The sequence below is a fragment of the Rhinatrema bivittatum genome, chromosome 8 (assembly GCF_901001135.1).
Source record: "Rhinatrema bivittatum chromosome 8, aRhiBiv1.1, whole genome shotgun sequence".
NCBI lineage: Eukaryota > Metazoa > Chordata > Amphibia > Gymnophiona > Rhinatrematidae > Rhinatrema > Rhinatrema bivittatum.
Genome location: NC_042622.1, coordinates 69,769,357 through 69,782,293, shown reverse-complemented (window position 1 = coordinate 69,782,293; position 12,937 = coordinate 69,769,357). Strand labels below are relative to the sequence as shown.

Here is a 12,937-nt window from a genome sequence, read left to right as displayed (position 1 = left end):
TTGGATGGTCAATACTTGTCACCGTGGGGGTAATTTTCAAAGCCATTTACATGCATAAAACCTGGTTTTATGCATGTAAATGGCTGTACAAAAATAGCTTGGGATTTTGTGGATATAAAAATACACGTATACTTTTATGTGATCTGCAGAGAGGCATTTGGGGGAAGGGGGGAGGAATGGAGGGGGGTTGCATAGGTGTATCTGTGAAAATGTATGTGTATAAGTTACACACTCCAAAGAGGTGGTGTAAATTTATGTGAGGTTATTTGTACATGTTCTGGTCCAATTACCAGAGAATTTGCAAAGTAATGCAGAATTGTTTACCTTAACAGTGTTCTCCGAGGACAGCAGGATGTTAGTCCTCACACATGGTTGAAATCATCAGATGGAGCTCTGATGTAGAAAACATATGTCAAAATTTCTAGAACTTTGACTATGCACACTGAACATGCCCAACATGCCCTATACCACGCGTTCACACGGGGTCCTCTTCAAGTCTCGTAACATAGAATTTCAATAAAAATAAAAATAAAAGAAACCCAACTCCATGGGGTGGTGGGCGGGTTTTATGAGGACTAACATTCTGCTTTCCTCGGAGAACACCTGTTACAGGTAAGCAACTCTACTTTCTCTGAGGACAAGAAGGATGGTAGTCCTCACACATGGGTGAATCCCTAGCTACAGACACCTATCCAGGTGCCAACAGCCATAACAACACCGGTGCTGTTGGTAACAGAGAGGGAGACAGCTTGAAACCAAACAATAGGGGAGAGTTGGGTTCTACAAATCAAACAGGTTCCGAAGGACAGATTGGCCGAACCTACTGTTGCGTCGCGATCCCTATCCAGATAGTAATGCGATGTGAATGTGTGGAGAGAGCTCCATGTCACAGCCTTGCAGATCTCCTCCAGAGGGACTACTCGCAAGTGGGCCACCAATGCTGCCATGGCTCTGACAGAATGAATCTTAACATGACCCCCAAGATGCAGTCCTGCCTGGGCATAACAGAAAGAGATACAATCTGCTAGCCAATTGGATAGTGTCTGTTTGGCAACGGCAATGCCCAACCTATTTTTATCAAAAGAAACAAAAAGTTGAGTGGACTAACTACAGGCTTCTGTCCGCTCCAGATAGAAGTCTAAAGCTCACTTGCAGTCCAAAACGCGCAGTGCTCATTCGCCTTGGTGCGAATGGGGCCTGGGAAAGAATATTGGCAGGATGACTGACTGATCAAAATGAAAATCCATCACCACCTTAGGCAGGAACTTAGGGTACATACGTAAGACCACCCTGTTGTGATAAAACTTAGTATAAGGTGGATATATCACTACAACCTGGAGCACGCTGACCCTATACGCTTGGCAAGTTAAATGTAAGACATTGATAAGACAGGCTAAGAGAGAATTTGAAAAGAAGTTGGCCGTAGAGGCAAAAACTCACAGTAAAAACTTTCTTAATATATCCGAAGCAGAAAGCCTGTGGGGGAGTCAGTTGGACCATTAGATAATCGAGGGGTTAAAGGGGCACTTAGAGAAGATAAGGTCATCGCGGAAAGATTAAATGATTTCTTTGCTTCGGTGTTTACTGAAGAGGATGTTGGGGAGGTACACGTACTGGAGAAGGTTTTCATGGGTAATGATTCAGATGGACTGAATCAAATCACGGTGAACCTAGAAGATGTGGTAGACCTGATTGACAAACTGAAGAGTAGTAAATCACCTGGACCGGATGGTATATACCCCAGAGTTCTGAAGGAACTAAAAAATGAAATTTCAGACCTATTAGTAAAAATTTGTAACCTATCATTAAAATCATCCATTGTACCTGAAGACTGGAGGATAGCTAATGGAACCCCAATATTTAAAAAGGGCTCCAGGAGCGATCCGGGAAACTACAGACCGGTTAGCCTGACTTCAGTGCCAGGAAAAATAATGGAACGTGTTCTAAACATCAAAAACACAGAACATATAGAAAGACACGGTTTAATGGAACAAAGTCAGCATGGCTTTACCCAAGGCAAGTCTTGCCTCACAAATCTGCTTCACTTTTTTGAAGGAGTTAATAAACATGTGGACAAAGGTGAACCGCTAGATGTAGTATACTAGGATTTTCGGAAGGCATTTGACAAACTTTCTCATGAGAGGCTTCTAGGAAAAGTCATGGGATAGGTGGCGATGTCCTTTCGTGGATTGCAAACTGGCTAAAAGACAGGAAACAGAGAGTAGGATTAAATGGACAGTTTTCTCAGTGGAAGGGAGTGGGCAGTGGAGTGCCTCAGGGATCTGTTTTGGGACCCTTACTTTTCAATATATTTATAAATGTTCTGGAAAGAAATACGACGAGTGAGATAATCAAATTTGCAGATGATACAAAATTGTTCAGAGCAGTTAAATCACAAGCAGACTGTGATAAATTGCAGGAAGACCTTGTGAGACTGGAAAATTGGGCATCAAAATGGCAGATGAAATTTAATGTGGATAAGTGCAAGGTGTTGCATATAGGGAAAAATAACCCATGCTATAGTTACACAATGTTAGGTTCCATATTAGGTGCTACAACCCAAGAAAGAGATCTATGCGTCATAGTGGATAACACATTGAAATCGTCGGTTCAGTATGCTGCGGCAGTCAAAAAAGCAAACAGAATGTTGGGAATTATTAGAAAGGGAATGGTGAATAAAACGGAAAATGTCATAATGCCTCTGTATCGCTCCATGGTGAGACCGCACCTTGAATACTGTGTACAATTCTGGTCACTGCATCTCAAATTGCGATGGCGAAGGTACAGAGAAGGGCTACCAAAATGATAAGGGGAATGGAACAGCTCCCCTATGAGGTTAGGACTTTTCAGCTTGGAGAAAAGACGGCTGAGGGGGGATATGATAGAGATGTTTAAAATCATGAGAGGTCTAGAACAGGTAGATGTGAATTGGTTTTTTACTCTTTCGGATAATAGAAAGACTAGGGGGCAGTCCATGAAGTTAGCATGTGGCACATTTAAAACTAATCGGAGAAAGTTCTTTTTTACTCAACGCACAATTAAACTCTGGAATTTGTTGCCAGAGGATGTGGTTAGTGCAGTTAGTATAACTATGTTTAAAAAAGGATTGGATAAGTTATTGGAGAAGAAGTCCATTACCTGCTATTAATTAAGTTGACTTAGAAAATAGCCACTGCTATTACTAGCAACGGTAACATGGAATAGACTTAGTTTTTGGGTACTTCTCAGGTTCTTATGGCCTGGATTGGCCACTGTTGGAAACAGGATGCTGGGCTTGATGGACCCTTGGTCTGACCCAGTATGGCATGTTCTTATGTTCTTATGACCTTCCAGGTCAGGTACTTCAGGTCATAGGTGCGCAGTGGCTCAAAAGGAGCTTTCATCAGCTGAGTTAACACCATGTTGAGGTCTCAAGACACAGCAGGAGGCCCTATGGGAGGCGTCAATTGAAGCAAATCCCGCATGAAACATACAACTATAGGCTGAACAGAGATGGGCACACCATCTACACTATGGTGGAATGCGCCAATTGCTCTAAGATGAATTCTAACAGAGTTGGTTTTTAAGCCAGATTCCGACAGGTGGAGAATGTAATCAAGCAGTTTTTGTGTGGGGCAGGAGAAAGGATCTAGGGCCATCTGTTCACACAGAAAAGCTCCTCCACTTCAGTCCATAGGACTTTCTAGTGGAAGGCTTTCTAGATGCCACCAGGACCCGAGACATTGTCTCTGAAAGATCAAGCAGCTTAGGATTAACCTCTCAACATCCAGGCTGTGAGAGACATGGCCTGGAGTATGGGATGCCACGGCCTGCCTTGGTCTTACATGATGAGATCTGGGGAAGTCCTCAGACGGATCGGGCTCCAGATGGACAACTCCTGAAGGAGTGGAAACCAGACATTTCTCGGCCAATGAGGGGCTATGAGAATCAAGACAGTCTTTGTCACTAAGGGAATTGGAGGATATGCATACAGAAGACGCTTGCCCCAATGAAGTGCAAGGGCATCTAAGGCTGGTTTTGCCATCTGTCCTGTGCAGGGAGGAGAACTGAAGCACCTTCCTGTTGCAGGGGGACACGAACAGATCTATGTCCGGGCTCCCCCAGAGGGGGAAAATCTAATTCGCTACCCTCAGGTCCAAGGACCACTTTTGAGGATTGAAGGCTCGACTCAGCCTATCCTCTACCATGTTCTTCGTCCCGGCCAGAAACATGGCCCTATCCTGTGGGATAGGGCCCACAACCATATCTGGACCACTTCCTAATACAGGAGGTACGATCCCGTACATCCCTGCTTGTTGACATACCACATGGCTACCTGGTTGTTGGTCTGGATCAGGACAACTTTGTTGGACAGTCAATCTCTGAAAGCCCATAGCACATACTTGATTGCCTGAAGCTTCAGGAAGTTGATTTGACAAGAATGTTCTTGAGTGGACCAAAGACCCTAGGTAACGAGCCCATCAACATGAGCTCCCCACCCCAGGGGAGATTCATGTATGGTAAGGACAATTTGAGTGGTGAGCCTCTGAAGTTAGATCCCCTGTTCCAGATTGGAAAGTACTCGCCACCAGTACAATTTGTCCTGGACAGACTATGGTGATTCGGATGCAATCCTGGAGGCTCTGAGTGGCCTGGCCCCACTGACTCATCAGGGTCCATTGGGCTATGTGCATGTGTAAATATGCCAAGGGAGTAACATGGATATTTGCAGTCATATGGCCCAACAGCCTCAACATGTGCCAGGCAGATACCTGCTGGCTCTGTTGAATCTCTGTCGCAGTGGTTGCCACAGCGACAGCCCCCTGGTGAGGCAGAAAGGCCTTCATCTTAGCCATGTCTAGCAGGGCTCCTATGAAGTCCAATTGAGGCGATGGGCTGAGATGGGACTTTGGGTAGTTGAGAATGAACCTTAGTAACTCCAATGCCCAACTGGTCAAGTGCAAGGACCTGGTGATCCCTGCCTGAGATGTACTCTTGACCAGGCAATCATCCAGGTACGGGAAGACATGCACTCCAAGTCTTTGAAGGCACACTGCCACTATGGCCAAACATTTTGTGAAGACCTGTGGGGCGGACACAGCCTGAACAGAAACACCCATTGTTCCCACCACAATTGGAGATACTTTCTGTGACCAGGGAAGATCTCGATATGAGTGTATGTGTCCTTTAGGTAAAGGGAGCCTAGCCAGTCCTCCTTGTTCAAGGTCTTAAGTCTAGGATGGAACGAAGTCCTCCTGCTCTACTTGGAATCAGGAAGTGCCTGGAGTAGAATCCCCACCCTCTTTGCCCTGGTGGTAGGGGCTTGATAGCACTGGCTGTTAAAAGGGAGGAGAGCTCTGCTCAAAGTAAGAACATAAGAACATAAGAAATTGCCATGCTGGGACAGACCAAGGGTCCATCAAGCCCAGCATCCTGTTTCCAACAGAGGCCAAAAAGCAGGCCACAAGAACCTGGCAATTACCCAAACACTAAGAAGAACCCATGCTACTGATGCAATTAATAGCAGTGGCTATTCCCTAAGTATAATTGATTAATAGCCATTAATGGACTTCTCCTCCAAGAACTTATCCAAACCTTTTTTGAACCCAGCTACACTAACTGCACTAACTACCTTCTCTGGCAACAAATTCCAGAGCTTTATTGTGCGTTGAGTGAAAAAGAATTTTCTCCGATTAGTCTTAAATGTGTTACTTGCTAACTTCATGGAATGCCCCCTAGTCCTTCTATTATTCGAAAGTGTAAATAACCGAGTCACATCTACTCGTTCAAGACCTCTCATGATCTTAAAGACCTCTATCATATCCCCCCTCAGCCGTCTCTTCTCCAAGCTGAACAGCCCTAAACTCTTCAGCCTTTCCTCATAGGGGAGCTGTTCCATCCCCTTTATCATTTTGGTTGCCCTTCTCTGTACCTTCTCCAGCGCAACTATATCTTTTTTGAGATGCGGCGACCAGAATTGTACACAGTATTCAAGGTGCGGTCTCACCATGGAGCGATACAGAGGCATTATGACATTTTCCGTTCTATTAACCATTCTCTTCCTAATAATTCCTAACATTCTATTTGCTTTTTTGACTGCTGCAGCACACTGAGCCGACGATTTTAAATTATTATCCACTATGATGCCTAGATCTTTTTCCTGGGTGGTAGCTCCTAACATGGAACCTAACATCGTGTAACTACAGCAAGGGTTATTTTTCCCTATGTGCATCACCTTGCACTTGTCCACATTAAATTTCATCTGCCATTTGGATGCCCAATTTTCCAGTCTTGCAAGGTCCTCCTGTAATGTATCACAGTCTGCCTGTGATTTAACTACTCTGAATAATTTTGTATCATCCGCAAATTTGATAACCTCACTCGTCGTATTCCTTTCCAGATCATTTATATATATATATATTGAAAAGCACCGGTCCCAATACAGATCCCTGAGGTACTCCACTGTTTACCCTTTTCCACTGAGAATATTGACCATTTAATCCTACTCTCTGTTTCCTGTCTTTTAACCAGTTTGTAATCCACGAAAGGACATCGCCTCCTATCCCATGACTTTTTAGTTTTCGTAGAAGCCTCTCATGAGAGACTTTGTCAAACGCCTTCTGAAAATCCAAATACACTACATCTACCGGTTCACATTTATCCACATGTTTATTAACCCCTTCAAAAAAATGAAGCAGATTTGTTAGGCAAGACTTCCCTTGGGTAAATCCATGTTGACTGTGTCCCATTAAATCATGTCTTTCTATATGCTCTACAATTTTGATCTTGAGAATAGTTTCCACTATTTTTCCCGGCACTGAAGTCAGGCTCACTGGTCTATAATTACCCGGATCGCCCCTGGAGCCTTTTTTAAATATTGGGGTTACATTGGCCACCCTCCAGTCTTCAGGTACAATGGATGATTTTAATGATAGGTTACAAATTTTAACTAATAGATCAGAAATTTCATTTTTGAGTTCCTTCAGAACCCTAGGATGTATACCATCCGGTCCAGGTGATTTGCTACTCTTTAGTTTGTCAATCTGGCCTACTACATCTTCCAGGTTCACAGTGATTTCGTTCAGTTCGTCTGAGTCATCACCCCTGAAAACCATCTCCGGAACTGGTATCTCCCCAACATCCTCATTAGTAAACGCGGAGGCAAAGAATTCATTTAGTCTTTCTGCAATGGCCTTATCTTCCCTAAGAGCCCCTTTAACCCCTCTGTCATCTAATGGTCCAACCGACTCCCTCACAGGTTTCTTGCTTTGGATATATTTAAAAAAGTTTTTATTATGAGTTTTTGCCTCTATGGCCAACTTCATTTCAAATTCTCTCTTCGCCTGTCTTATCAATGTTTTACACTTACCTTGACAATGCTTATGTTTTATCCTATTTTCTTCAGATGGATCCTTCTTCCAATTTTTGAAGGATGTTTTTTTGGCTAAAATAGCCTCTTTCACCTCACCTTTTAACCATGACGGTAATCGTTTTGCCTTCCTTCCACCTTTCTTAATGCGCGGAATACATATGGACTGTGCCTCTAGGATTGTATTTTTAAACAATGTCCAAGCCTGTTGAACACTTTTAACCTTTGCAGCTGCACCTTTCAGTTTTTTTCTAACTATTTTCCTCATTTTATCAAAGTTTTCCTTTTTAAAATTTAGTGTTAGAGCTGCAGATTTACTTATTGTCCCCCTTCCAGTTATTAGTTTAAATTTGATCATGTTATGATCACTGTTGCCAAGTGGCCCCACCACCGTTACTTCTTTCACCAAATCTTGCGTTCCACTAAGAATTAAATCTAAAATAGCTCCCTCTCTTGTAGGTTCCTGAACCAATTGCTCCATGAAGCAGTCATTTATTACATCCAGGAACTTTATGTCTCTAGCAAGTCCTGATGTTACATTTACCCAGTCAATATTGGGGTAATTGAAATCTCCCATTACTATTGCACTGCCAAATTGGTTTGCTTCCCTGATTTCTCTTAGCATTTCATCATCTGTCTGACCATTTTGTCCAGGTGGACTGTAGTATACTCCTATCACTATACTCTTACCCAACACACATGGGATTTCTACCCATATAGATTCTACTGAGCATTTACTCTCTTGTATGATCTTTATCCTGTTGGACTCTATACTCTCCCGGACATAAAGTGCCACACCCCCACCAAGTTGATCCTCCCTATCATTGCGATATAATTTGTACCCTGATATAGCACTGTCCCATTGGTTATCCTCCTTCCATCAAGTCTCTGTGATGCCAATTATGTCAATCTTATCATTTGCTGCTAAACACTCTAACTCTCCCATCTTACTTCTTAGACTTCTGGCATTGGCATACAGACATTTCAAAGTGTGGTTTTTGCTTGTTTTAACAACCTGCTTTTCAGTTGTTTGGGATAATTCGGTAATCATTAGCTTTGGTGATTTTTTACATATAGGCATATGAACTATGTTTGCTTTTGATGGAACCTCTCTGTTGGGATGCCCTAACTCTCCTGTTTCATTAGTATCCTTCAAGGATACATTTCTCCGAACCATGCACTGCTGAGTGACTGTCGGCTTTCCCCCTTGTTCTAGTTTAAAAGCTGCTCTATCTCCTTTTTGAAAGTTAGTGCCAGCAGCTTGGTTCCACTCTGGTTAAGGTGGAGCCCGTCCTTTCGGAAAAGTCTCCCCTTTCCCCAAAGTTTCCCCAGTTCCCCAGTACTTCCTGATGCGCTACCGGCCCCCAATGTGGAAACAGAGGACAATTTGGTGGGACACTCTATAGATTCAATTGGTACCCTTGGTGGACGATGGACAGAACCCACTAGTCCAAGATTACACTGGGCCACTGGTTCGCAAAGAACCGCATCCTGCCCCTGACCAGAGTGTCCATCGTCCAGGGTATGGAGTTGACTGAGGAACTGGCTGTGGTTTGGGGGATCTTTGTTGCCTAGGACGGCCGCAGGAGTCCTGATGGTGTTGATGGGAGCGAGGAGGCAGAAGATAGTACTTCCTCTAGCAAAAGAAAGACTTCCTTGGCCCTGGTCTCGATGGCCTCCTGGAGGAGGAGGAGGAGGACAGATCTGGAATAATGGTGGAGAGTTGTTGGAGGGTTTCATGTTAGTCCTGATGTTGGGCCACAGCACCCCTCACCCCATCTCCAAAGAGATTCTCTCCAGTACTCAGCATGTTAGCAAGTTGTTCCTGTATCTCCGGTTGGAGATCCGAGGCCCGCAGCCATGATATTTTGTGGGCGCCAATTCCCGCTGCAGAGACACTCGATGCCATTTCGAAAACATTGTAGGTCGCAGAGACCTCATGTTTTCCGCACTCCAGACCCTTGTGCACCAGCGACAAGAGGGTGTCTTGCTGCTGTTGAGGCAGCTGTTCAGCCACTCCTGCACCTGCTTCCAGATGTCCCACAAGTACTGGCTCATGTAGATCTGGTAGGCAGCGATGCGGGCAATAAGCATGGTGCCTTGGAACACCTTCCTCCCAAGATCTTCCATTGCTCCCCGGGGGTACTGAGAAATGGATCAGAGAGCACTTGGCTCTCTTGAGAGCGGATTCAACCGCCATCGACTGGTGAGGCAGCTGACACTTACTGAATCCAGAAGTCTTCTGGACGAGGTAGACTACATCTGCCTTCTTCTTAACGGAAAGCACTGTGAGGGAGTGTTCCCATATCCTCAGCAGCAACTTCTTAAGGATCTCGTGTACCAGTACTGCCATAATCTCCTCAGGAGGCTCCTTGAACTGGAGGATCTCAAGCGTTTTGTGCCTGACATCCTCCTCTGTTAAAAGTTGAAACGGGATGTCTTTCACCATTACCCTCACAAACCCTGCGAATGTCAAGTCCTCAGGCGGGGACTTGCTCTGCTCATCTGGAGGAGAAGGGTCTGACAGGAGACCATCAGAGCCCATGGAGGAAGACTCCATCGGATCATCTCCCAGTGGGGACCCTCATCCTCACTGTATGCTACAGGATATGGGGCCCTAAAACCTCAGCCTTTTTCCAAAGGTGAAGGTACCAGTAGAACTGGATGGGGGATTACAGACCTCAGCGTCTCTTCCGGCCTTGGTGGAGCTTTCTCCTCGGATGAACCGGCAATGACTGCTGTATTGGTATAGGGCAGCCTTGGTGCCCCGCCACGCACCAGTGCCATCCCAGGAACCAGAACCAACTGGATCAGTAACGCACCGATGAGCAAGTTGAGCTTCTCCACAAGCGGTAGGATGATGGGCAATATCGGCTCTGGTGCCTTCGGGTGCCACAGGCCTAATGCTCTGCAGTGCCTGATCCACCACTAGCTGGACTTGACGCTCTAGGTCCTCCTCAAATGTTACCTTTGGCAACACAGACTGGGAGGAAGGAGGGGTGGCCAGATCTTCTTCAGACCCACGAGGTGGATCGGTGACTGGCACCAGGATCGGTGTAGACCATCTCGGACCTCCAGCATCGACAGATGAACCCTCCTTGGCACAGGGTCACTTTGGGGGCATCAAGGCAAAAGCAGGTGCATCCCTGTGCCCAGCACCGTGCATTGATGGGGACCGGTGCCAATGCTTCTTAGGCATCCTTTGGTGCTCGGCCCAGTCTTTCCCCAGTGCAGAGGTTGAAGACAATGAACCCAGCGTCCTCAGCCCAGACATCGATAACGGATGGTCTCTGGTGCCCCTATCCGCTGATGGCACCAATGGTCCCACCGATGTTGATGACCTAATGTCAATTGGTGCGGTTCCAAGGTCCATTGATGCAGATGCTGATGGCTTGGACTTCCTTGACCCGAAGAGCTGATCAGTCTTGCCAAGTCGAAGCCAACGTCCCTTCAGGATCATTTGGGTGCACAAGCGACAACCCCAAAAGTCATCCGGTGCCTCCAGACAGAGGACACATATCTCATGAGGATCCGAAATGGACATGGTCCTTGGGCATAGGGGCATCAACAAAAAACAGATGTGGACATGACCAAACAAAAGGGGGCGCAGACACAAAACAAAAGTGGTGGCCATCAAGCACCCGGACACTGCTGCCACGGGGGTAATCAACCACGAAAGGAAACTTACCAGAAATGCCAAAACCCTGACTAGGATACTATGGGAAGGCAGAGAGGGACCCAGTGATGGAAAGATACTGAAAACTGCGAAAAAAAATGCAAAGAAAAAAAGAAGTTTTCTACTAGGCCAGAAACAGCCAAAGTGAGCTCAAAAGACCATGAGGCTTACAGTTCCGCAGAAGAGACTGTAGAGGGACCCCACATGGATGCATGGTATAGGGCATGTTGGGCATGCTCAGTGTGCCTAGTCAAAGTTCTAGAAACGTTGACATAAGTTTTCTGCATCGGGGGCTCCATCTGATGATGTCACCCATTTGTGAGGACTACCATCCTGCTTGTCCACGGAGAAACTTATGAACATAATTTTGCTTTGAAAATCCTTGGTAAAATTTGCATATACAAAATACATACAGACTTACTACCTATACTGGCTTGGCTACCTCCTTTCTTCCCAAGCATGGTTCCAATGGCACTTCCTAGTTGTGGGGTATTAAAACGCACCCCTAGGAATCCATTTGGCAACTAGCCAAGGAACCAGAGAGGATAACTTTCCCTAATTTCTTGCATCGACATTCAGCTGCTAGCTAAGCAGTACTGCAGTGATATTACATATGTATAATGATGTCCAGTGTCTAATGTCCAGTCACTGCTGAAGATCTTTCCACTGCATACAATCAGCAGCATCTACCTGGTCTCTTTCCTTCTCTCTTTCCCTTGATCTTATTCTTTGCAATAAACGTGCAAGCAATACAGCACATTAAGAGCAGACAAATGTTCAATAATTATATCAAAATGCACAACGAACTAGTTTTTAGTTATATTTCACACTGCTAGCTTCAGTCACCCTGAAAAGCAGGGGCCAGAGCTGTGAATGAAATCCATTCCTCTTTAAATAGTGCCAAGACTTAGCCAGTAAACTGTAAGGGTAACTTTTCTTGGGCTAAGCTCAAGTCATTTGAAAACTTCCAAGTTCCTTAAAATGGTGATAGCTGGAGATTGAATAACTTTAGCAAAACATTTAAAATTATTGATTTAAGACAAAATATTAGACTTCTTTTCTTACCCTCCGTCCTGTACTCTTGTGTACCACTGGCACTCTCTCTTCCCCAGTCAGAGTGTTTATGTCCAGCTTGTTTGGATCCTTGCAACGCTGCCTTCTTTGTTTGGGCTTATCTGAAAAACTCTAGAAAGTAATATTTCAATATTAAAAATGTTCTTTTCCAAATCAGAATGCAACATATTACAGCCCCTGCTCCACTAAAACTACTTTTTTCTCACTGAATTTTGTCTGTAAATATTAAGTGACATACAGGGTTTGTGGCTCAATGGTTAGAATTTTTAATTGCCAAGTAAGAGATGGAGCTTCTACTCCTAATTCAGGCTTCGGACCTGTAATCTAGGAGTGCTTTTGGTGTAGTATACATGACCCCTGGGAGACAAGAGAGGCAAGCACTTATTGCTCTTCCAATGATACCAGCAGTCTGGTCTAACACAAATACTAACACTGGTTTTTTATAAAGCTGCAAGTTGCAGTCTACTCTCTTGCCAAAGGCAAGGTGCTGTAGTGCTTGACCTATTTACAGAAAGGGATGTAGGACAAAAACATGAAAAAATATGAAGGACAGGGTCATGTACTGTATGTTGTTTTGTCACCTTGTCCCACTCAATGGATCACTTCCCTGTCTGCTGAAAATAATAAACTTGATCTGAACCGGGAGGACAAGATTATGGAAAACAACCTAAAAACCCCCACCTCTGCTATACTGACAGACACACATACCAGAGTACTGTACATGTGTAACAGCACTGCCTGACCAAGAGGTCATCATCCCATTGTACAGACGCTCACATAGGTGTATGCTTTACAGCTCAGATCATTTATACTGGCACATACAGTACAAGTACCTCAGA

General features: G+C 44.8%; 1 protein-coding gene across 4 annotated transcripts in view; it reads right to left on the bottom strand.

The window, feature by feature from the left end:
* The window catches only part of CHD6 (chromodomain helicase DNA binding protein 6), a 586,770-nt gene that overhangs the window by 61,808 nt on the left and 512,025 nt on the right, over window positions 1–12,937 (bottom strand). For all 4 annotated transcript variants that reach the window (XM_029614845.1, XM_029614844.1, XM_029614846.1 and 1 more), the window contains one exon: window positions 12,090–12,209. In XM_029614845.1, coding sequence (XP_029470705.1) covers window positions 12,090–12,209 — 120 coding nt within the window. The remainder of the gene's footprint in view (window positions 1–12,089; window positions 12,210–12,937) is intronic.